This window comes from Anopheles nili, chromosome 2 (genome assembly GCF_943737925.1).
Source record: "Anopheles nili chromosome 2, idAnoNiliSN_F5_01, whole genome shotgun sequence".
NCBI lineage: Eukaryota > Metazoa > Arthropoda > Insecta > Diptera > Culicidae > Anopheles > Anopheles nili.
Window position 1 is genome coordinate 19,140,227 of NC_071291.1, and position 26,344 is coordinate 19,166,570.

Below are 26,344 nucleotides of genomic sequence, written 5' to 3' on the forward strand. Positions count from 1 at the left end.
TATAGGTGCCTTACTGTGTTGGCTCGTCAGGACACGCGTCGTCGTGGAGAAAACCAAACGTGAGTTGCCAATGCAAACATACGGAATCGAGCCCCCTGAGGCAAAACAGTCGACCGGTGTTGGGCAATGTTTGGCTCCAGTGAATGGTTTTTTTTCCTTCGGCCCGTAAACGCAACCATTCTTCCATTGTTCGTTCGAAAACTGACGCTTTTTTGTGTGTTCCTGTGCGTGCGTGTGTGTATCGGGGTTTTAGGTGCCTCCGATGTGGACTAAATGATGTTTAAATAGGATACCCCGGAGCGGAGTTTCTCGCCAGCGAGTCCTAGAGGGCTTCCCGGGAAGACACGGCAAAGGGAACGCGTACGAAACCAGCGTTTAGGAAGCCTTGAGGCAAGGTGATGTTGTGTCAACGTGTAATACACACGCGAGAGGGATGGCCATAGAAAAAGACACCCCGAAAAAAAAAACCAACCCGAAGATTAATCACATTAACTGAGGCGGTCGCAATCGAGAGAGGGATGCTGTTTTTTTTATTCATATGTCGGTGTTGTAGCCGTTCCCGTTCTGTGCCCGAACGGTGGAGGATTAAGTGATGCTGTTGAGGTTAACAAAGAAAAGCAAGCACACACGAGTTCTGGCTGCTGCGCGAGACAGAAACAGCAACGCCAAAAGGCAGCTTCTCAAACCGGGGAGGCATTTGTTGCTGAGTCAAGAGCGCCTTGCCCTTGCGCCTGAAGAGGTTAACAACGGCATGTCAACGGGAAGTGATTGCCAAAATGCACCCGATCGACTCCCGGACCCGGGGGTACTCCGGTAGCGCGACCAGCGCCAGTTCAAATGGCAGGGCCTCCTCTTGGTTCGGGTCAACAGCGCAGTCACTTGGCTGCAAATTGGGCAGGCCGGCGAATTATGGGCTGATGTTGTGTTTTTTATCCAATTTCTCAAACACTTCACGGCCAGATGGACCAACCTGGGGGCTCGTGCGTGCAGCTAAGGGGTGTTGGACGCGGTTGATGGCTTTCAACTCGCATCATCCGAAGCTGGGAAGGGGATGGCTTTTTTTTTTTGGCTTCTTTTGCTTGTTCGCCGGTCCATTCAATCGAGATTCCTGCCTAATCCACGACGGGCACTTGTAATCAAATTTGTGAGCCCCGACGACGACGACGGGGGATACAAATCAGCCTGCCACCGCGAGCCATCGATCGCCATCGGTCGATGAGTTCGGAATTCGTAGTTTGTGGCGGAAAAAGTTGCCATCTCATGCCCGCCGGCATTCCATAGAGCACCTTTTCTGGGCGGCTGGGCACGTGCTTTGCCGACACGCTTGATATCCGCCACCTAATGGCACGATGACCAGCGACCGTTCCAATCAAACCGGGCACCGTTGGCACCTTCTTTAGCTCAGCGCGCTCGACGGTACCAGGGCCACTTCTAGCCGTCAGCCCGAGCGATTAATGCCCTATTGAGAGGCACGTCGCTATGGGAGCTATGGTGAAGGCGAAGAACCCAAGGAAACCCCTAAACACAACCCTTAATGCATGCTCTCTCTTTCTCTGGCTTACTTGCGCGTTTGTTGCGCCAACAGATTATCGACGAGATCGAGACGATTGACGGCGATCTGGCCCGATTGTGGGTTGCAGGAAAAGATGAAAAAAAAAAACGAAACATCCGTACTTCTTTTCTAGGGAAGGTGTCGATGTATGATTGGCTATTGACTCATTGTCCGCCTGGCCGTGTGCTGGCCGGTTTCCTAGCTCAAGCGCCTGGACAGGCCTGCCTCGAATACGTCACCATCGTTAACCCCGTTTAGCGAGGTGATCGTGCCCAGCGGAACCAACCATTGTGTGTGCCCTTCTCATTCCGCAACAAAGTTGGTTTCGACCGTGAGGTTTTACTGCTGCTGTTGATGCCAAAGGGTATCATCTCACCGGTTCCGCGTGCGCGCATGTTGTGATTCCGATGCCGATATCATTACGCCATCTTGAACAATTATTCAAATTACTACGCGAAAGCAAACCCCACCGGTGTCTGGGTCCCCATGTTCTCGTGTCCTGGGACCGTAAGCCTGTCAAGTAGCTGGCCGTCGTTGTCCGCACACTCGCAGCAGAACTGCTCCGACCCGTGGACGGACTCGGTGAGCGGAAAAAAGTATCGAATAACCGAATCAGTTTCAGAACCACCGAATGCGGCCACAGTCAAATACACACACACCACGGGGCCCGTCCGTGCGGGCTAATTTCCCGGTGCTTTCCAAACCCCCGAGCGATCCGGAACGGAAATACGAAAAGCGAAGTACGTATTTTACTCTTCTCCCGGGCGCGTTTGGTCACTTTCCCAGCTCAGGGAGCTCGCAAAAGGTCGACGCAACGATCCGGCTCGCAATCCGATGGTACGGTTTGGGTCCTGTAAGCGGATACTTTCCGACACTGACGGCTGCTGCGGTGTCGGTGTCCCCATCGGTGTCTGACGGCAAAAACCTGGGACACAACGTGCGGGAACATCCGGACGGGCGCGCGCGCGCGCACGTTTCGTTGCCTGACCTCTGCGATCGGCAACAAGGGAACCGATCCCTGAGCACGAAAAGGGACAGAGCTAGGCAAGATAATTATCGGCCGGACGTTTTGTTACTGCGGCGTGTTTTTGTCGTCCGAAAATGGCGCAACACTAGGGACCGGACGGACACCGGTGTCGGCCTTTTCGGGCCCATCCTTGCGCCGTGGGTTGGGAAAATGGAAAGACAAACGACGCGGGCTCGTCCTGCTCGTCTTAAGACATTGGGCTCCGGCCGGGTTTGATGGGATGCGATTTCGGGGACTTCTCATGGTAGCGCAGGACAGCAGGTATCAGGGGCTTCGGTCCTGCATAATGAGTGAGGACGCAGAAATATTCGCACATATCCGCACACGGAACGGCTGGCCGGAAAGGCGCAGGACTCAGGGGATGATTTGCATGGATGAGTTTCGCAGAGTGAGGATTTCCATTGCCAAATGTTATTACGGTATGCGGAACGGGACACGGGCAAAAATGATGAGCATAATTTAGACAGCAGCATAAGGCCCACATCCCTGTCAGGGTGCTTTGGGCTGCAGGACGATTGTTGGAGGGATGTTTGCATGTGTGTGCCTATTTGCTTGCAGCTTGCGCAAAATAGTTCCAAGCTGAGTGGTTCTTTGGTGCAACTGGTGCTCCGGTGTCTTTCGCATCGCTACAAAAGGACTGCATCAAAGATATCAATTTGTAACGGTTTGGGTCTTCTGGTTTGCCCAAATTTAGACACGAAGATGAAGCCACAAAGCAACCTATCATGACGTTGCGTTGATACGTTCAAAGGTGTTGCTTGTGAGACGGCGACCTCGCGGAACAAAAATCACGTGTCATCTCGCGTGAGCTATCGAGTGATACTCCATTCCGCGATCGTTTCGACCCATTAACGGAGGCCAACAGGCACGTTATCGCCCTCAGTACGCGCGTCATTCTATCGCAGTATTCCCCGAGCCGTTCGAACGGTTAACAACGGCTTTTTCCCGCGACCCATTCCAGCCATGTGATGGAAACCGGCGGCACACCTCCCAAGTGGGCCTAATTTGATTAATCGTTTGCCATCACTCTTCGGACTCGTATGGACGCGATCGCGATCCGGCTCAAAAGGATCCGTGTCCGTTCGTCCTGGTTCCCGGCCAGTCGGTTTGGTGCAGCCTGTCGGATAGCCCAAATGCCGGTGGGTTGGCATTTTTCGTCTTAATTGCACAATTTCCCATGCAAATACCCCCGGCTGTGCCGAAAACCCTGGACCCTTTCGAGGGCGCTAGAGTGTCCGTTCATCGGGTCGGGGTGAAGCCCTGGCATACATCGGCACAACCCAGCCATACCGGGGATTGTCGCTCGAAGGTCAAATTTATGATCACTTATTAGTTTCAGGTGTTGAGAGACAAAAGGGGTTCAATGTAAACGCCCGGAACCCGGCATCGTCCGGGGAAACCCTGGTGCTGGTGAAAGGATGAAGATACATTAGCGGACACACACACACACACGGACTGCCGAATGTCGTTTTTGGGAGGGAACCTCTTGACGGGCTTCGGATCCCGGGTCGGTGAATCCTTTTTCACCCCGTTCACCCGAAGGTGTTTTCAGCTGGTGCCGGGTTGCTGTGTCGGGAAAACACACCCCGAGATCCTGAGGCGAAGATCCCTGGATCCTGTTGAAAGCCCATCCCTCGGCGGGATGCGCCAGCGTCGCGGGCAAGTTTACGCTATTTATGACGCTGTTTTGTCATTTAAAAAATGGACATTTTATTTTAATTAAGTTTTTCCATACCCTTGCTGGAAGGAAAGCGGATCCTGTTAACCCTTCCTTTTTTTTTTTTTGATCGGGCCATGGCCGAGAAAAAGGATGTCTTTGTCCTTGCGTATATGTTGGTTTTTTTGTTGGCTCTCGGTCGCTTCGTTCGGTCAGTGGTCGTAACCGTGATTATTCCTGATGACCAGTGGTCAAAACAGTGGCCCCGTAATATGCGCCCATGGAACCGGAGCCAGGACGTCTTCGGGACACCTTTGGGCCGAAAATTTTCCCACCTTAGAAAAGGATGCGCGCTGCTGTCCTCCGGAGGATCCGTTGTCCTTGAGGTCTGTGGTTGAGAAAGTCGATCCGGGCAGCTTCCCGTTCGGGTGAGAAAAATGCCCTTCGCTTGTTTTGTTGTGTGCGTTTTATCAGCGCATTTCGATCGATCTGAGGTAAAGAGGCGCTCGCGCACACGCGAGAAGACACACACGCGGTATTGTTCCGTTTCCGATGCGGCCTATTATCTAGCGCTTGACGACACAATAGAACGCTTCCAGCTCGAGGGCAAACAAACCGGCGGGAACGTCCCCAAAGGTACCTGGTGGCAAACCTGGTTTCCTTAGCACAGTAAGGCTTCATTCATGGCGCATTCATGGGCGCTCGAATGCGGTGTCGCTCTTGAGAGCAGTTCCCGGTCGAAGGAGGCTAATGCCCGGCACAAGGAACAACAAACCACCCCGTGCATGATTCGAACGACAAGATAACGGCAGCAGCCCAACCCAACACCGATCACTAACCCCGGACGTTCGCTTGGGTTCCCAAGCACACTTTGCCTCTTTTGGTGGGGGGAGACAAACGTTTTTCTTCTTCAGCGGGACGCACTTTTGTTTTTTTTTGTTATTTGTTGCGCTCGAAAACCATCCACCCAAAACCGCGATCAGCAAACGGCATCATAATCATTCGCGATCATCATCATCAGCGGCCTTCGCCTTCGGTCGTCGTCTTCGTCATCGTTCTCGGGCACATTCGTTCCGCGTGTTGTTTCGAGCGAGATTTCGCGTTTCCTTTTAATACTCATCCACCCCTCCCACACTCTCTCACACACACACACGCACACATACTCACACGTTCACCGCCACGATCCACGATCTGGAGCACGGAGCCGCCCGCACGAACACGGGGTAGGTCGGAAGGGCGCGTAAGAATGTATGTTTGAGGCTTGTATGCATCGCGGCCGAAGGAGTGTTATTTTATGATTATGTTTTATGTTTTTCTCCGTTCCTCCCCTCTTGCGCCCACTCCGTTCCAGGTGCCGTTCGAATTGGCGGTTTTTGTTGCCGCTCGATGTTTTTTTTTATCTGTTGTTGTCCATTTCAATCCCCCGTGTGCCGTTCATATTCGATTCGATTACATCGGAAATTTTCCGTTGTGAAGACGACGGTACACACACACACACACGCGCGCGCCATCCATCCCGTGGACCCCGCTGCCAATAGTTGTTAACAATATAATCATCAATTTGCGGAATGGAATGGATCGGGCACGATGCTATCGCTGGGCGGCATAAGCCGTCCTCAGCCAGGGATTGGCGGTCGGGCGTGTGAAAATGTGCGTTCCCGCATAATCGATCGTGAGCGCAAATGGGCATCCCTGGTCGCAGTCGAGATGATCAACATGCAGCATGACGGTTCGAGTGATCGCTCGGTTGGATCGTACGATCGTTCGAATAAGTGCATCGGGGCGCGTTGGAGAAAAACACATTCTAACATCACCTTTTCGTTAGCCTAAACCCCGGGCAGGATGGCATCCCTAAAGAAAGGACAACTTTCACCTTCGTCCGCAGTCATCTGTCAAATTGTGGTCAGCGCTTGCGAACGCGGTTTTCAGCTGCACCATCACGAAACAAAAACGTCTAAACCCGTAATCCTCACACCAAATCCCGTTGTTCCGTGGTGGTGATGTCCTTCAGCGCTGGTGCACCCTTTCCGTGTGCGGAGTTTTTTTTTATCCCCTCTTCGGTGGGCTTTCGTCTCCTTTCGTTCCCGTGTTTCGTTCGGTCAGAGGTCCCTGGCATCTTCGGCTGGCGATCTTCAAAGATTTCCCTTTTAATTTGGCGATTGCATTCCGGTGCAACCTTCGGCCGGTGGCTTTATGCCGCAAATCAAAAGCGAAGATGATGAGTAGCCTTCTCTCTGGCTTTTCCTTTAAAACGCGCGCACACACACACACACGTGGCGTGACCTCGACACCGCGACCAGTGAACCCGTACGGATGGCAGACTATTCCGGTGGCAGTAAAGGCGCTTAACCCCTATTTTCTTCGGTCTCGGGGAAGGATTACACGGCCAACCCCGGCCACGGATGAGGACGATCTTAATGAATTATAATTTATTCCAACGGTCAGTCCGAGTCCGAGAAAGGGGACCCGAACCCGAATCTTGACCGGCGTCCGAGCTTGACCGATTGAAGGATTCTCAGCGAAGATGCTAGCGGCCACGCAAGCACGCAAGAATCTTCCTTCCGGAAAAGCAAGGCGCGCACCGGACGCAGCGAAAAAACCGGTTCCCAGTGTCCTGTCGGCCCCGGTGTCTTATGGCCCCTTTTCTCACAGAGGATACTGGGGTGCCAGCTTTTGTTGGCCGGGGTTTCCCAGCGGATTAGACGCGTACGGCGGGGCCATCCTTTTTCGTGTAAAAATTCCGATCGAATTCTCGGACAGTGTCCAGCCGGTCATTATTATGATTATTTTCCACAATTCACCTTTTTTTTGCTCTTCTATCTGCTCATGCGCCAATGCCCGCACACATCCTTCGACGGGGTGTCCGTTCGGAGCAGATGGGGCAATAAATCATGCACGCGGGACCTGAAGATAATGGCCGAGCGGATAGTTCAAATATTCCATTACCGATTTCGGCACCGTGCCAGCCGGAATCGGCAACTCACGAGTCCTTGCTTAAACACACACGCACAAATTCCGTGGTTCTGGCATTGTTTCTCGAGGTAACGCCGCGAAGCAACTGGATCGGGGTGGTGACGGAACGGGATGCATTATACACCCCTTTTTTCGACCTGCGACCCGACGAGTTTTTGGCAGGCTGCGTAACGGATTCGGGCTGTGCGGGTATATTTGTTTTAAATATTAAAAATCATAACGATTCCATAAATCACACCGACCGTCCGGGGCGAGCTGCGTGCATGCAAGAGCGCGTATCCTTGAGAGCCGGCCAGCATGACGGTGGAAAATTCCGTTGCGTTGTATCGTGCAACCGGAAAAAAACGGATCAGGAAACTAGGCACTTCTCGTTGACATGCCAATCGACGGCAGTGTCATGAACGCCCGTCAATTGCGACCAGCGGGGTGTATCCTTGAGGAGATTCGTCAAAATGGTTCTAAGGCCACCCAGGATCCACGATTTGGATCAGTACGGTTTGGCAAATTGCGCTCTCATCGACCCGGACACCGCGGGCATTCATCTTGAACTTCAGCAAACAAACGAAAGAGAAAAAAAAGAACGTGCCCATACAAAGTCAAAGATGTTGCGAAACATTGAAGGCCTTTCTTTTTTGTTTCGTTGAGCTCTCACGATTGTGTGGCCGCATCGCGGAACAATCGATTGCAACAGCAATGATAAGAGGGTCACGCACCCGAATGTGAACCAAGGATGTCAATTGCTTCCAGCCGGCGCGCATCGTGCATAGAAATTGTTACCGTTTTGTTGGCTCTCCCTCGGCGCTTCGCAAGGATCTCCCGTTCGGCGTGGAACGCTCCCAGGAAGCAACACGGGGCGCGTTTTCTGCACACGCGGCGAACAATCGAAGCCGGCGAAACGCAGCGCCTCCTTAGGCGCCCGGCAGGATACGCGCTCGGGCGTGTTGTGTTCGCGTGGAAACGATATTATTGTTGCCGCCTTTAGAATTCGCCCGAGGCGCCCAGGGTCTTGAGAAAAACAGTAATTACTTAACGATACGGAGCGGGCTCGATTGGACCGATCGCGCGCGCCGGAGCCACGAGAAAAAAGGGTTGTTTTCGCTCGTAAAAGCACAACAATGCGAGCATCGCACCGGCAATCCAACAGCGAGCATCCTTTTGTCGATTATGTGCCGCTTTCCTCCTCTTTTTTTTTCTTCATTCGCTTGCCTCCACAAACGCAAAAGACTAATTGAATGATTTCTCAGACTCCCTGTTCGCCCTGCACGAAGGTGTAAGCTGGGCCTCCTTTGGTTGGAAGGCTCGAGTTGGAATTCCTCACGGCCAGTCGGTCGGTGTGACGCATGTTCGCGTGTTTGCTCGTGAAAGCGTTGCAAAATTGTTGCCGCGCGAGTAGATGCGTGTAAGGCGCAAGCAAACACCGCGCACTCTCGTGGTGCCTCGTTGCGTTCGATTGTCAGCACGGTTGTCACCCACACGACCGCTGTTTGACATCGTTTGCCACTTGACGTGCCAATGTTGTGACGGCTTTTTTAGTTTTCCCGCCACTGCTAGGTGAGGTGAGCTTTTCATGGCTTCACGCGCGCAGTGTGAGGCATTGAATCTAATTATTGCACGAACGCGTGCAGGAGGCGAAACAAAAAGGACGCACATCGCCCTGAACACCTTTGCGCCACCGACGGGTGAGCTGTCGAAAAGTGCACCCGTCTGATTATGTCACGTGGGGTGTTGGGTGGGATGGCACTAAAGAAAGAACAAAAAAAAATATCAGCTTACCTTCACGTCGCATTCCCATTTTGAGGCACTTTCGCAGTCGGCAGAACTGGCACTGGTTCCGATGGTGCTGATCGATCGGGCAATTTCGGTTGCCCCGGCAGGAGTAGGTGAGATTTCGTCGCACTGAGCGCTTGAAGAACGATTTACAGCCTAGGAAGGAAGAAAGCAAGCGTGTTATTGAGTGGGTATACTTTGAGCGATTTTTGTTTCACATTATCTCAACGAGCATTGCCATGCATCTAGGTGGTAGTTAACAGAGCCGTCCAGAAACCCGGTCCATCCGATCGAATATCGATCGATCTCGCGATCAAGCTCGTCAGACATATCCCCCAAGTCGAGCCAAGGGTCCTTTTTTAGGGGCGGTTTTTTTAGCGCCGCCGTTACGGACCGCTCCGTGGGCAGAGATTAATTAGTTTAACCTCTCTGTCGGCGTAATTAGCCGCAGTGACCGGCGGCCTCACTTATCGTCCCTTCGAGCGTGATCTTTGACGGTGCGAAAGCCCCAGCGCCGGCTTTAATGACCCAAACCCTTCGGCTGATGGATCCGTGCGTTAAAAAAAAATAACACAACGTGCGGCGATCCTAGCGCTGCCAGCTCTGTGGTCAGAAACATTTTAATCATCCATCAAGCAGCGACCCCGGTGTGGCGGATTTCGCGTCCACACTCGTTGCGGAGGTCTCCTGCCGATGAGAACGCGAGCAATTTGTAGCACTTTTTTTTTCGTTCAACGTACCGTTTGTAGTTCCATCGTCAAGCAGCAAAAGAACGTTTTCTTACCCACAGCGAGACAGGGAAAGATGCTGCTGGCTGTTAATGTTAAGGGAACGTAACTGCAAGGAACCGTGCGCGCGCCGTGTGTGGTACATACGCGTCGTCTATTCTGCGACCCACAAAAAGGGGCAGATCCTGATAAACTGTCAAACAATCGGCATCGCTCACCCGGCACCCCGGTGGAGTCGGCAGAACCAATGGGAACCGTTGTAACAATGTAACGAGCATCGCTCCGGGGCGGGACAGGCCGGTTCCGTATTAATTAGGAACAATTTCATTCGGTCGCACGTATCCTTGCTCGTTTGTGCTCCGCTTCGGGGACATTTTTGCTTTCCCGTTTTTATTCTTCTGCCGGTTTGTCGTCAAAGTCAAAATCCTAATCTACTTCCCTTCGGGGCCTGGCGCTCGCTGGCGCACAACAATGCCCACCTCATGCTGGGTGAAATGGGGTTCTCGCGCTCCTTTTTTTTCTACCATCGCCAGACGCACGGCGTAAGCTTGTGGGATTGTTGTTCCATTCTTACATCACCTCAGAATAAAAAAAAAAGAAACGCTAGACCCGTGCGAAGGCCCCAGCACAATGCGATGGGGGCTTTTGTAGCACTAAATGTGCGACTATTACAGTTTTTGTGTGCTTCACCCGACGAATTGTGCATTCCCGGGGGTGCAGTTTATTGTAACGCAGCCTGCTGAATGGCCACCAACAATGGACGGATGGTTTCTTGTCCGTCTTCCGGGGAATCGACCGATAGGGCGTCGTTCGCAACCGGAGCCGTCAGTGCGTTGCACTCTCGTTGAGAGGGAATAAAAACTGTGCGTGGCAAAAAGTTGTGCATTCGAAAGAGCGCTTGCTTGGGGACGCGTTCGAAGGATCCATTTCGCAAAGTCACCCACCCAGATGCGCTCCATTTGCATAACGCTCTGGTGGATTTGCAATGGGTCGTTTGGCACTAGAGAACAGATCCGTCCTGGTGCAACTTTGGTGGCGAAAAGAAACAAAAATAAGAACGCCATTCGCTGTCTAACGGCTCTCCAACTCTTCGGTGGGGGTTAGAAAAATTGTATGTATCTTTCCATCGTAGCTGTAAGCCATCGGTGGGAACGGTCGTAAAATCGGAAAATTTCATTTTGTGGCTCAACATTTCGACAGATTGATTTGCGGCCACTGTCGCCGCCTCCCGTGAAGGAGCATAAATTGCTCTACCGCCGTATTCCGATGGACGACGGCCCTAGACGTGCATTTGTGTGCGACCGTGTCTAATTGACACTCACCTACGGGCAGGGCGCGTCGTCGTAAAATCGCTCCCATGCTCCGAAATGGGTTGACCGCGAGAAAGGGCCTCACGGGTTGTTCAGAAAAAACAAAACCGCCCACACCACTACCGGCACTTTCGAAGACAATTGTTTGCGATTCGGTACGCCGCCGGGTTTGGTGGTTGTACCGTGTGGGTCCCTTTTCGTAAATGGGTGATAAATTGAGTTATAACAACTTACTACTGGAACCGGAACAGCCAGCCGCAACAGCAGGAACTGCAGCCTGTGTCATGTCTTTGCGGGTTGCAAGGGATGCATTTTTCTCGTTCTTTTTCTTTTACGTGTACTGTTTCCACCTCACGTTTATGCACGGACCCAAACCACTCGGAGATGAATTTCAATTTTCGACCACAAAACCGCCCCACACAAGAAGGACCAAACGAAACAGCCGACCAAGCCAAGTGAGGGGCCCAATAAATCATAGCTCATTCCGCGCTCGCAAGCCGGGACGCGGGAAAACAATAAAATTGACGCTAAACATAAAGACCGAACCGAACGCGCGAATGGTGCACGTTCAGCCCGACCGGCGGTAATGGGATATTAACGGATTTTTCCTCCCGCTTTGTGTGCGCCCTTTTGATGTAAATTAGCGAACGCTCTCTCGGGACCTCTTGGTGACTGCGGTACCCTCGTGCGGTCAAGGATCCCTTGCGGATAGGATACCGCCGCGATCGGATCTGGATCGGTCGCGTTCGCTGTGTGAAGTGCTTTCGCGCTTCCGAATGCGGACGCACGTAGTGCGCCTTCGAGGGCGGCCCAATCTGCATATATATAATCATAATAATATGTAATGACGAGCTGTCGGCTGAGGCAGCCGCGGGCGAGGATGATTACATGACCCGGTAAGCACTGCCCTTCGGTACGTGGTGAGTGGGCCAACGGATCCGAGCCGGTAGCATCAGTGTCCAGAGGACCAGATGCGGCCAGGATCTTTTCGCTGCAACTGCATGTTGCTGCTCCTTTGGGGTCACTTCATTATTGGCCCGAGCCGCAGCAGCGAGCTGTTCCGTGGGAGGTCGACGGGCAGATCAAAGCCAAACTCCGAACGGAGTGATACCCAAAAAAAAAATGGCGCCTCAGCTAATAAACGTTGCAGACAATAAATGAAATTTGAAATTTAAATAACGCCGCCATGCAACGGAAGCAAGGTGCACCCGATCGTCCACTAGATGGCGCTATTGTGCTAGTCGCTATCTCCAAAGGTGGCTCATTATTTATCTCATTACCCACGCCCGGGAGCGGTTTGATTGCAATTGCTTATTTTTTCTGATGCATTTCTGGATAATTAGAGTGTGTGGAGCGATTGCAAGCGCGCGCTCACTCATACTGCGCCTAATATGTAGCGTAACCGAGAGCATGACGATGATGATGATGATGATGCGCCCGGAAAATGGGAAGGAAAAAAGGGGGGCACGGTCCGTTTGGCACGTCCCAGCACGCCCGGTGGTCAATGCGCCCGGGAATTGCTTAATTTAAGATTATCGCTCAATTTGTAGCACATTACGTAGCCGCTCGGTGTGGTCGAAAGCAACCGGCCGTTGATCCTGGCGAAGGGTTGCGTGCTCTGATCGGAAGCGCGTCGTTTGATGTTTGTTTTTGGCATTGGAAAAAATTAGTGCTTTTAAATTTTCGATCTAGAAGATCGAAATGTGCGCTTTTTTAGGGTTTCGATTCGCGTACTTCGAGCTCGTTCGTTTTCTTTACCAAGCATCACACACGTGCTCAGAATCGTACACGTCCCGCGGGCCGATTTGAATTATTCAAAAAATCGCAACATTGGCGTACGGAACGAACGCCACCGCCCACGCCGGCCCGGCCATCCGTATCATGTCGCCAGCGGGCAGCAAAATGTGGGATAATTAAATTAAAAAATCCGATGATACACCTATTTATCTAGATCCGGGCGTAAGTGAATCTGCATCTCCTCCACCCACCAGACCGGGATCGGGATCGTGCCCCTAGGGTCCGAGGCAACACGGCGCAGGACCAGGTCGTACGTGTGCGTGTGTGTGTGTGCTCGCTCGCACGCCAAGGTCCACACCTTCGCAAGTTGCCGGGTCCCGAGCGGATGTCCTCAGGGCGCGAACGCGTTCGTTCGGTCCTTTGGGCGGGCGGGATGCATAACGAGATAATTTTGTGGTTCGTTGGAAGATAATTGATTATGAACCCTTCGCCACCTTCTGTGGTGGGGCTCGGGAACCGACGGGAAGCGAAGTCGTGACAGATTTGGAAAAGCGGCAAGTGAGAAAGAGAACGCGCTCGCACAAAAAAAAAACAGGAAAAAAGAAAAGGAAACAACGCAAGTGGATCCTTTAGGAGAGATATTGCACCCCAGCCGAGCTCGCGCGCCCGCTTGGTGTCGTGTTTTTGCACCAGCTAATACGCCATCCCGGTTTTTCCCGGCCCTCGGGGGCGAAAAGTGGTCGAGAATGGAACGTCACGGTGCCGGTCCCAGTCGAGCACACATGCAAGGGGCGGCCCGGGTGGATGAATACATTATTCATAAACTATACGCCGGAATCGGTCACATATTGCGGTGTAACTAGCCGAACCGCCGCCGGTGTCCACGTCCGTGATGGTACCATCGTGTGGGCTTATCAATGCGTGCTAGCGAAAGGAAGCGGACATGAATGAGTCGTCAGATTTGAAAATTTGGCCAGCGGGCAGATTCGGGGTTTTCTTTCTTTTTTTTTTGTTGCTGTCCTCCCTTACGGTCGCTGTCTCGAATATCAAACCGCCGGTAGGGCTGCGGATGGGTTTGGTGTCGCGCCCGGACGCATGCTTAGTTTGGAAATAATTTTGCATAAATTTGCATGCACACTTCCACCCCGAGAGAGCGAGATCGCCCCAGCTGAAGCCGATATTCGGGTGTTTGGTTTTTCGGTGGTGCCGGAGGTCCTTGCGAGGCACCACCGCCGCCTGGACAAAATTAAAAACCCTCATCCAACGCGCTTCGACAAGCACTCGTAACACGGTGTCGGTCAACCCGTCCGGCCAATGTAGGGGTGTTTAATTGAATTGCATTTGATTAAAAATCAGTGCCGAAATTGAGAGCCCTCCGCTCGCGCGCCGGAAGCATTCAAAAGGGTGCTCGAAATTGAGCTGAAGGAGGTGTTGCTAGTGGCCTGAGGGGCTGGGTTTTTTCCCCCTTGCGGTCCTTAAGGGCACTTACGAGCTATTTGTAACACTCCGTTGACAAGCTCGAGCTCGGTGGCGCGTTGTGTGGTGACTAAATTTAGTGTGCAGCAGCAGCTCGAGCAGTCGTGTGCACTCGCGCAGAAACGATGCGCTTTTAGATGCGCAGATCGCGAACTCGCGATCACCACTCGCCGATAATTCGATATCTGTGGGTCTGCCCCCCCCGTACCGGATGCCAATTTGTTCCGAACGACACCGGGGCAAACACCGGGCCGGGTCGTTATCTGGGGGTGAAAATTTTCCCATCTTATAATTTTCCTCTCATCGCGCGGCCCGGAGTCCCGCGATCGGAGAACGTCCGTCAGCGAACGATCGATCATGGGCCGCTTATCCGCCCCGTAGCCGTCCCGTGGAAAGTAAACACGATCCTTTGGTCGGGTCGAGCATTACGAAAGGCAATTTCTTGGCGGCACACCGGTTTCCCCCCCAGGGCCGCGCAGATAAGCGCACAGTTCGTGCAGCAGTTAATAAAAAAAAACCAAACTCCCCCAGCACAGGGCGGGAGAAGCATATGAAATAATAAATTATTTTTCGATCGATGCGCCCAGATAAGGAGCCAGCGCGCGCTGCACGCTGCGGCCATACGATCGAGTATGTGTGTGATCGGAGGCGCGCGCCAGCCCTTAGACCCTTTGGAAGTGTACCGGGCGGAACACACGATGTGTGGGGATGCTGCGAGTGTGCGCTCTTTTCCCTCACTGTGAAGGGATTGCGATTTTTCATACGCTCGCTGCGGCCTCGGATATTGATCATCTCATCGATGCAATGGCAGAGGATCGCTCGCATGTATGTGTGTGGGAGTACATTTTCGGGGATTGCATCCTCCCGCTCGGATGCACAGCCGCCTTTTCGAAATCATTTCATTAACCCTATTATCAGGCGGGCTTCGGAGGCGAGGTTGGCTCGCTTTTAAACATAATTAAACCGTTATGGTGCTGGGAAAGGGTCGCACGTTGGAGGCGCCGCGATCGGGAAAAGGGACGCCGCGATAGTCCCCATTCGAAGGGCTGGGCCGCCGACTGGTTTTGGGCCGTGCGACTGTGCGGAACCGTGCGACAGAACACCCTCTACTGGTCGGCGTGAGCCTGCAACGATCGAGTAAGACTCTCTTTCTCTCTCTTTCTCTCTCTCTCTCTCTTCCGGCGCAGACGGTGGGCAGCCGATGCATAAAGAATAAGATCACGACTTGCAGGTACTTATGAGTTTATTTCCTGCGAACCGGACTTAGCCTCCTGCTCCGCTTTATTGCCCAGATACGGTGCCCGGACCGAAACGAAAATCGCGGTTTCCCTCCCCCCAAACGATGCCCGGGAATGCGATGCGCTTGGCTTCACCGTGTTCGGGGAAGGGAGGGGGGGTTCCTTTAGGAGGGTGACTTACCGGCTATTATCTTCTCCGATTCCTGAACCGAACCGGGAGCTTCCTCCTGGCGGCCCCGAGGAGCAACCCTTCGACGGCGGCCTGCGGCGATTGCAGCCTCCTCGAGGGTTTCGGTGCTGTACTCGAACGAATGGCCCTACTCGCCCTTCTAGCCGGCTTCTCCGCCAAACGCCACAGGCAACAAAATAATATTGAATTAAAATCGATTGCGAGTGCGCGCGCGCGCGCTCGCGTTCGGATGCTGAGGCGTGCGCGGTCTCGTTCTCGCAACCGCTCGTCGGCCAGGGAAAATGGGAACTCAGTGAAACCCGAAAGGGTGGGTAGATGGGAGGGGGGGGGGAGGATGGAATTAAAATTGGAATCCACGAACGCGCACAGTTCCCAGGCTTCGTCCGCGGCACACGGATTTGTCTTGTTCCGGGGCTGTAGCACGCCACCAGGAACGGATCCTGTGTCCGGTGCAATTGCAAACATGGCGATAATTATCGAATTACGGCGGGACTTAGTTTATGGCCCCTTGACCTATGGAAGAAAGACGCCCGGGGCCGGGCGTAATTTAGCGATATTCGAATTGTGCTTCGGAAGGGAAGCTACATTTCGCGCGGGGTGTGCTCCATTAATATTAATCGAAGCTCGACGCAATTTACATTGCGCGGCTGTCTTAAGCGGTGGCAGTTGGGATGGTAATTTTAACCTGCACCTACGCTGGCCCTCGAGACGCTTTTCCAACAGCTAATGCGCGATTTTAATTGCTTCACCGAAAGCGCACCCTCGCGAGAGTTAACATGGAAACCCCTTTTCTAAGCGCTGCCACTCGTTCACCGATGGGAATGATTTATTTCCGCTTTGGCGAACCGCGACGTCCGGGCGAGCGCTTCGGCTACCAACGGGCTAAAACCGTCCCATATCCCTCCGGAGGGCAAGCATTTATCGCCCACTTTCATTCCCATCGATCCAACTCGCGTGCATTTTGCCAGGTTTGCCTCCGCTAATAAAACAATATCATCACTGTTAGGGCTCGCTGTCAATAAATCACTTCCACCCCAGTGGGGGAATGCCACGAACCGACAAAACACACGTAGCTCGTTCGTTGGGCGTGCTGGTAAAGCTTTTAGGTGTGCTTGTTGGTTTTTTTTTTCTTCTTTCTGTAAGCTCATCCCACAGAGCGGAGGAGAGTTGAACAGAACACAAAGCGAGTAAAACCCAAACAACAACGCGCCCGATGCGAGACGAGAGCAGCTCGCTTAAAGGGGGTGGTACCTTCCAAAGTAAATATTCGCTTCTCCGAAAACAACCCCCCTCCCAACAACCGGAAGGACGTGCCACACATTGCAAAACATGAAGGAAAAAGAAAAAGCTGCTACGATCCCGAATATTTAGCCCTGCCCGTTGGGGAAAGCTGTTCATTAACTCCTTCCCACGTCGGGAACAACAGAAAGGAGCGATGGATTTTTTTTTTGTTTTTTCAAAGCACAAAAAGACGCCCGTAAATCATCCGTCAAGCAAACAGTGTTGCCGAACTAAACCACCACACCGGGCTGGTCACGTGCACGGCGAACGTCGCACCAATCGACGTTGCGGTTCAATAACTCTATTTAACGTATCCCATCACTTTCGGGCTCGCTCGAGCCTTGTGGTAAAGGTTAAAATGTCGTCACTCTAAAGTCCCCCCACACCATCTCTTCGAGAGTGCACACACGACGAGAAGAGGGGCCCGCAGTCCTGCTGGGTCGACCCCCAGCCGGGTTGCCATCGATGGGCTCCGGAAGGTAGGCAAAATACCGTCGTTGTTGAAGTGTCATCATCGATGGAATTAACATCACTTGTTGTGTTGTTCCTTTCACCCTCTGCTGGCAATAGACAACCGAGCTGATGGCACAATGTTTGCTGCCTGAGCGAGATGCTAATCATTGGGTCGAATCTACAACACCATCTCGAGCTCGAGCTGGCTTGCGGTGGTGGACACGTCTGGGTGGAGCACGGGGTGGGGGACCACACAATAAAGACATCGCTAAAAATAGTGGGCCTCCCTTCAAAAAAAAAATAAAGCTCGTCTTCCTCGTTCAGTTGAGCGAGGGGATGATTTGGGATTGAAACTGCGCAGTCCGTCGCAGTGGCGTGGAGCGAAACTTCGCGAAATGGTGCCAGATCTTCGTGGGCTCGGGACGAAATCGGGACGTGCGCCAAATGACGTCCCGAGGCTCGCAGTAGTTGAGTTAATTAAAATCAATTTAAGATTCCCCGGAAAAGGCGACTTTCGTGGCCGCGGGACGGATGATCAATACCGCTTAATTCAATATGGGTTTTGATTCGCGCGCAAGACGCAACAACGGGGTGGGGTGCGCCTAATTGAACGAGTTGTCGTTAAAGTAAATGTGAATGATTTGCAGCGAAAACTATCGGCCACCAACGCAACGCGGTGGAGGTCCTTTACGGAACGATAATCGATGGGTCCGTTTTTGCTGGGAGGTAAAGAAAATCACCCACCAGCCCTCGCGCAGCAACGGTGCGGTGCGATGGTTATGATTTCTTACTCAATCCTTATCCTTATCATCATCTGTAATCAACGGCGCGATGCTATCACGTTTATAGGCATTTTATCGAATCCCTGCGCCATGAATGGGGGGTGGTTCGGGCCGTGGGTTCATGATTAATAAGCGACGAAAGGAGACGATGACGACAATATCATCGCGTGCGATCGAAGAGGCACTGTGTGTGTGTGTGTGAAGAGGTGATCCACCCGCGAAGGAGTGGGGGTGGCTGATGATCATTTCGATTGATCGCGTATCGACGTCGCGGTGTATCGAGTACCGGGCCGACAGATAGAGCGCCGCGCGTACTGCGCCACAAAACGAGCCAAACAATACCGTGGCTGGAGGGTGGTGGGTAGTGGGTGGTGGGTGGTGGGTGGTGGGACGTGTAAGAATCGACCTGACCCGGCAGCAGAAGAATCCGGCTGAGAAGGGGTTTTAGTTGATCGCGCCGGCTCTCGAGTAGGTCACGATTTTTGCTCACTTCATCTCGCGTCTTCGGTCGCTTCTTCTCGATCGATAGTGATGGTGGTGGTGGTGGCGATCGAAGGGATAAAGGGGGGCCTGAGGTTTTGAAGTGTCCCTTCCGGACCCGCCCCCCCCCCCCTCTCTCTCTCTCCACTGCCACCATGTGCCGCAGAATCCCACAGCTTAATCCAGCTGGATTAAAATCGAAAATCGATCCAAGCGCGTGATAGGCGCGCGGTGAGTGGAAATTGTAGTCGCGTGAGTTTCCACCCGCCCTCCCTTCCTCCCACCCACCCCTTTGGGTCACCGGATCGTGCAGCTTCCTTCCATCCCTCACCCGGCGTTCGATTGAGGTTAATAGTTAATAAAACTCTCTTCCTTCTTTCGCGGGGTGGAATCTTCAGGGCGCAGAAAAAAAAAACCAGGACAAAAAAGAAAAACTCGACCACGACCCCCATGCTGACCCACGGGTCGACCCGGTTGCACACCTCGCACACAATCTCGTGCCAAGGCGCGGAGATGACCCACGCCCCCCTGGAGGAGGGGGGAGAGGGGGGGCACTCATTTAAAAGGCGCTGCACGCGAGCCCTTCCACTTCCGTACATGGGATCGATTCCATCGCGAGTTGGACCGATTGTTCGCGCAGTCCACATTAGGCGCGCGCGATTGAGCACAAGCACGAGGATTGGGCTGTGATTTCGTGACGAATTGTGGCTCCACCGGCCGGTGTCGGTGTTGCCTTTTAATTGGCGTACGAAAGGACTGCGAGAATCCCTAAGAACAGGCTCTCAGGCACGTTGGCGCCTCGGAGGTTTGGATTTTTTTTTCGTGAAAATTGGGCTCATCTACGGTCGGTCGAATTTCGGGCCCTTTGTTGGCGGGGGCGTTTGTGAAATCGATGCCTCCACTGGCGTTGGCGCTGGGGATGAAAGGAAAAGCCCTCTCACAGACACACACACATGCAGCGCACGGGAATCTTGCTCGTAAAACGGTTGGGCGAGTTCCGCAGAAAAACACTTCCCGTGGTCACGGTCCGGTTCCGCGGTTCGTCGGAAGCGCCTCGTAAATGGAAAAGTCCGGCGTCCGGAAAAGTCCCCTACTGCGGTGGGTTTCGGTGGACAGTTATGGCTAATTAGGCGAATTAGGGCCGCTTTTCGTAAGGAAGTGGGCGCCCGCAACACGTGCCCTAGCAGGGAAAAAAAAACAGTGCCTACAGCTTATGCAGCGCCGTAGGAAGATTATTGCGATTGCACAATTTTCGCACCCCCTTAAAGTCTGCGAAATGACTCAATCGGCGATTGGAATTGAAGATTACGCAACTTCCGGTGGCAAGGGTGGCAAACGCGTCTTAATTGATGGAAAAGCAGCAACAAGCACCAAAACACACGGCACATTCCAAGAAACGAACCCCCCAAGCGTTGCTTAATTATAATTAATATCGCTGTTCATAAAATCAGCGCCCAACGGTGTGGGTTCGGCTTTAATAAGACGGAACGTCAGCCACCGGGTTCGACGTGTGAATGCACCCGTCCGTGGGTTAAGATAAACCTCCCAGCCCAGAAGCACGATCCTCAAACGATTCGACGTTCTATCGAGCGATCGCCGAACGATCGCATGGTTGGCATAAATTTTCTACTCTCGCGCCGAGGACCGGGGATGAAAAACACCGCACAATCGAGTTCGACGCACCCATACGCCACCGTTGGTACCGTTTTCCTGCTTTTTCGCTGTTTCGCCACTTTATCTGCCCACTCACTGGTTGTTCCGGTGGCTTGATTCTAACCCACGGCAACAGGTAAGATGCGCTTTTCGCATGCTTATAATCATTCCACGGTAATTATGCACACCCGTTGCACCGGTGCATCGGCATTCGAGACTTTGGCTGAGGCCTTGGGATAGCGGAACTGAGCAGGAAAAGAAAAACAACGCGCACACACAAGCGTACACAGCGCGGTTCATCTCTTCGAGAAGTGATCTTACCTCAAAACGATACGATTTCCCTGCAGATAAAGCTTCAATTCCAATGGCTTTAAAACACTCATACACACACCCTCACATGATCTGTCTCTTGCTCTCGTTCGCTCTCGACACCAAAAAATCAACCCCGAAACGTGGCCATCCGCCTGGTAACTCGCCAACACTACGCCAACGTCTCACCGCCAATGGACGCAGGACGCAACCCGGATCGAGCCGCGCAGGCATCGAGCCGGAGGCAGAAAAATAACAAAAAACAAAAAGTACTCATCAATCTGCGCGACGCGGGTTTTTTCTTATCAACCGCGCGCCCAAAACGAAACCCACAGCCTTTCCCGGACGAGATAGCACCGTCCCCACGGAACGCCGGTGGGCCGTGGAGGAAAAATCAAAACAAATTTCTTCCACCAGCGTCGTGCACCATTTGACGCCATGCTGATTACACTTGGCACACGAATGTTTGTAAGCGCATTCCGGTAAGCGCACGCACACGTTGGCATGTACGGGGGGCTTATCAGCTACAACGAAAAAAAAAACAAGTAACAACCGGTGGCCGATTTCGCCGTGGCAGCAGTTTTGAGCGACAAGAATAGGGAACCCAGCAAAGGGTTTCCAACGACGAGTGGTTGTCTGAAGCGAATTGAAGCCGGCTTAGAAGGAGGCACAAATCGAACCTCCTGGCCATGGAACGTGCATTTGCGTCATGTTTCAGCAAACGCCATTTCGGGCCTAATGCGCGCATTAAACGTACGGATGCCATTACGGGTTGTAATCTCGTTTTTTAGACTTGTAAAAAAGGGCCCCCATCGTGAAGGCTCGCGATCGTGATATAACAATCACACACACACACACAGGCCCACACAGGCGCCCATCGAGGGTGCATCGAATCGGAAATTGCCGTCCACTGGGTGGGGAACTTTGTCGCCGTAAACGCCACCGCAAATACGCAATTGACCTTCGGTGACACGACGCGCGAAAAGGGGTGGGTTTTTTTCTAAGCGATTTTCTTCCGTACGCGGCACACACACACACACACACACACGATCGATACATCCACGTGGTCGAGGTTGTTTAGTTTTTTAAATTGTTTGCTATTCTCCCGCTCGGGGAAAATGCGTTCGTTTAGCAAAAACGTCGTCCTTTAACGGCGGAGCGAAGGATGATCGCCTGTGTTAGGCATGCGGTGGAAAATCGTTCACACAAATGCACACAATCGTGCGCCCTGTGCTGTTGCTTCCTCGAATGAAAACGAAAAAAAAAGGTGAAATAAAACACGTTGTAAAAACGGGTTAACCGGTTAAATTGAAAAACCCTTGCCTCGCCGCCTTGCCAAACGGCCGCTTACGATTAATTGACTGCGCTGCAGCTTGACATTTGACCGCGGTGCATCCAACACCACAACCCCACCGGCAAATCCGATCCGAAGGACCTGAACCCCAACAATCCCGGCGGGGACGAAGATCATATCATCATCAATCGCGCGCGCTGATGACGCTACTGGTTTTTTATGAGTTTAATGTTTTGTTGCGTGTGGTTTTTTTTTGTGTTCGCTCTTTCCCGATTTTACACCACGTTTTCCCTCTTCCGCAACCACCCGGCGAACGCATCCTCGCGTTTCAGGCTCGGATCCTTGTGCGATCTTTGGTTGTTCGCTCTCGGTCTCTCGCTCGCGCATTCGGGGTGTGTTTTTTTATTTTTGTATCAAACACAGATCTTCAGTGGCTGCTTTTTCTCGCTCGCTCTCTCTCTCTCTCTCTCTCTCTCTCTCTCTCTCTCTCTCTCTCTCCCTCTTCCCTGTAGCCAGCAGGAACCGTTTAAGCAGGAACCGGTTCACTTCCGCAAAACCCCTTTTCGGGTGCGCGCGTGAACGAAAAGTGTGAAGACGAGCACAACCCCCGTCGAGGTCGGTGGCAACGTCGGTAGGCCGTTACATCACGCCCGGGAAGAAGCCACCGAGAGCTCGGTCAATCCTATTCCGTTTGCCGTCGCAAAACATCATAATTACAGCTGATACCCTGGGTGCGTTTGTGACGCAATCGCGCCCCGGTGGCTTTTGATTAGCTTGCCTCCGGGATGTGCAAAAGCAAGAAAGAAAAAGAAAAACATTTCATTTCCCTATCAATGTTTTGCTAAACGTTGGCTTTTATCTCGGCGCCATGGAACCCGTGTTTGATTTTTCCGACCCGTTCGCTCTGATGATCTTCGCTGCCATTTTGTGTGTGTTTGTGCTTGTTTTCTTCTTATTATTTTTTGCTCACTCACTCACAATCCAGTGTCAATAGATCGTAGCTAATCCCGTTGACATGTATGACCTTCATGGCCTACTCTACTCCTTTTATTTGAGCGCGTGGACACCACCAAACTTCGAGGGCGCCGTACACTCGAGAAGTCAAATGTCACACCACGACGCTGGTGGTTGTTACAGCTGATTATTGCTTAATTGTGTGCCAGATACGGCTTTTGTTTTTTCCCGCCTACGCCCGCCTTACGACCGGGGGTCGATGTGATCGGGTCGGTTCAATTTTGTGTGTAAAAATGCTCACCCTCTCTCTCTCGTGGGTGCTTTTTGGAACGTCACCCCGTCGGTAGAGAGCTGGGATAATGGTTAGAAAATGATAAGTTACGAAAATTAACAACCTCGTAGAAACGCGCTATAATCTCGCGTGGCTGTGTGTGGCATTTGCACAAGGCCATTTGGCCACTTCTTGGTTGTGATAGAATTTGCTGCAAGCATTGTTTGCTGAAGTAACAAGCTTTCAATGGTGACGAACTCGCCTTACTTCTCTCTCGCTGCTGTATCACCCTGGGCTGGGGTTTCAATTATCCCCCGCCAGAATGCCCGTCCGGAGCTCATTTACATCTTAAGCAGCTCGCTTCGCAAGCGCCCCTGAAGCCGGTGGCCCTTTGTGACCCTTTTGGAAAATTGTTATTCCTAGCCGTTGTTGCTTACACATGCGAAAGATGTGCCGTGCTGTCTCCAACGGCCAGCTGAAACGTAGCGGCATCCCGGTAAACCCGGGAAAAGGATGCAGGACGAGCTTCATAAACTATCTCATTAGCGAGAAACTCTGCGTATCCGATATCTTGATTCGTAGTTCGCTCGGCTGTTGCTTCTACGGGGTTGCATTTTGATTAAATGCCGATATCAATCAACCGAGGCGGAAAATTGCCCTCCGCAAGGAAGTGCACCAGCAGCGTCGATGACGGTGCGGTGGTATCCTTTGTCAGGACGACGGTTCGTTTACACAATCCGTCGAACGCCACCGTACGCACACTCACTCAAATTACACCTCGAAGAAGGGCCATCGAAGGGCCGGGCGGAGAACTATTTGCATGCGCATATTTCACCCATGATTGCACGGGAAAGGAGCAACACAAGGGAATAAAAAACGACGATGTTTTACATGATGTTTCATCCCATTTGCCGGGAAGACAATTTCTCCTGCCGCTTGTGCTTGGCGGCTCGGGCAGCTTCCGGGGAAGATTTGTCGGGTGGATTCCACCGCAGCACCGGTTTTGGGAAGAAAAATGTTTCTCCCATAAATAAAGCACCGGGATCTTCGGAGGGAGGAAGAAAGAAAAAAAAACTCCGTTCCGGTAAGTGAGCCCCGGCAAGACAATCTCCCTAATCTTCCTCCGGTGCCTTAGATAACGGGAAGCGAACCACTAAAATCCCATAAAAAAACAACCATCCCAACCATAAGTGAGCGGCGACGGCAGTCGGGGAGAATGCAGGGCGAAACGGAAAAGCAAAAAAAAAGGACCATTACGAGAGGATCCTTTAAAATGAAATCATAACAATTACCAAGTGCAATCGGAGAAAACAGTTGCAAGAGGGGGCGCAAGACCCGAGAGACGAGTGTTTCTCTATTTTTTTTTCGGGATGTTTTTCCGGCAGCCTCTTATTTTCGGTAAAAACTACAATAAAAAAAAGGCGCCCCGAAACAAACACACGAAATCCTCGACCTTGGGAGGGGAGCGAGTGCCGCGTTTGGTTGCAAACATAATAAAAATAATGTTAGAAGTCAATTGCCGGAAGAATACGGGTTCCCCTGACTAAGACATCCTTGATCGTAACCTGCTGCCTGGGGGGGAGGGAGTCACGTTATCCCGAAAATCGCTTCCAAAGAAATCGGAAAAATAATCGTATACACGCACGTCTTACTATTAAGAGCCCATAAAGCAGCGAGGAAACACCCGGAAGGACCGTCCCGTGCATGAATGATGGCTTTTTTATGCTTATTTGTTGTGATTAATTGTGTCTGTGTCGAACCGGGCGCAACCGGGAAGCCTCGAGCGCCCAATGTCTCAATACGTGGCCGCTTGGAAACTCGCTGGAAACTTTAAGCGAGAAGAGCACTGGCTTTTTCCGGAACACCCCAGCGAGTTCAAAATGCAGCAATAATCGTAACATTTACTGCAATAGCAGCAGCAGCACGACACGACAGGATACGAGGGAAAGCTAATAAAAACTTGTCAACATGCACCAGCTGTGGTCGTGTGATGGAAAAGACGTTCTCACGCTCTGGATGTCCTTTTGAGAACGCGACACCTTATTCCGACGCGGGAAAAGAATGCTACTCCTACGAATTGGTCGAATGTTTTATCACAATCACGACGGACAGAGGATTGGATCCTCAGCGATAAGGATCCTAACGATAACGTCGAGTTGAATTCGAGACAGGCGAACTTTCCACACTTCCGTTCACACTTACCTTCACACGTAAACTGGCCGTAGTGCTTGCCGGAACTTTTGTCCCCGCACACGACGCACTCGATGTTCTGGTTCTTGAGGTCCTGCCCGTTCTGCGAGTTCATGCTTTGCGAGCCGGGCGTGGTGCTTTGCTGCAGCGACAGGAACTCCTTCTTCTCGATTCCCTGCCCCACGGACGACAGGCCCCCACCACCACCACCACCGCCCGTCCCGCTTCCCCCGGTCACCGAGGGGTGCGGTCCGACGCTTGCAAGCGACGAGCCACCGGACGAGGACGAGATAAAGTCCTTTTTGTCCTGCGCCCCCCCACTCGAGGACGACGAGGAGGTCTGCATGCCGGGTACGACCGATCCACCACCAGCCTGCCCCGGTGGCCCTTGCCCGAGCGTGGTAATGTCGTCACCCGTGGCCGAGGTCGCGCTACTCGCCACCGGCAGGTGCGTTCCTGCCAGACTGGAAGGATCACGCCAGGCACCGTGGGGCGGCGGCGGTACTAGGGCCATCCCCCGGGGGAACCCCAGCTCGAGGGCACCAATTTCGGAGCCCTGGCCACGCGGGTTGTAGAACCCGGTTGCCGTCGAGGGCGACGGGCAGAGCACACCTCCGCCGTACATGCTGAGGGTGTTGTGTGCCAGAATATTGCTACCGGTTTTGGCCCCACAGTCGGGGCCGACGCTATCGAGGAAAATTTTTCCCGCGTTTCTTCACCACCGCCACCAAAGGGAATGGGTGTGGGTGGGTTCCGGGAATGGGCCGATTTTTCGCACACACGCGGGGGCGCGGTATCTGTTTATCGGGCACCGGACACGTTCGCCACCATCGGGCACTCTCAACACACACACACACACAGAGGTACACGGAAACACACACACGTACACTGCACACTTACACGCTCACACCCACCCACTGAACTGAACCCGCTTCTAATCACTGGCCCCGTAAAGACGGCCACAGAGAGCAGCGAGTTACACAATCCCTTCGATCGATTCGCTATCGCGTCATCCGCGCGAT

The 26,344-nt window shown here is 52.7% G+C and overlaps 1 protein-coding gene across 1 annotated transcript in view; it reads right to left on the reverse strand.

Moving 5' to 3' along the window:
• Positions 1–25,947, reverse strand: part of LOC128720510 (nuclear receptor subfamily 2 group F member 1-B) — a 73,495-nt gene extending 47,548 nt beyond the window's left edge. Inside the window, exons 1-3 of the mRNA XM_053814183.1 lie at positions 25,561–25,947; positions 25,335–25,497; positions 8,983–9,132 (exon numbers count right to left, since the gene is read on the reverse strand). Coding sequence (XP_053670158.1) covers positions 8,983–9,132; positions 25,335–25,497; positions 25,561–25,947 — 700 coding nt within the window. The remainder of the gene's footprint in view (positions 1–8,982; positions 9,133–25,334; positions 25,498–25,560) is intronic.
• Between the last annotated feature and the right edge of the window lie 397 nt (positions 25,948–26,344).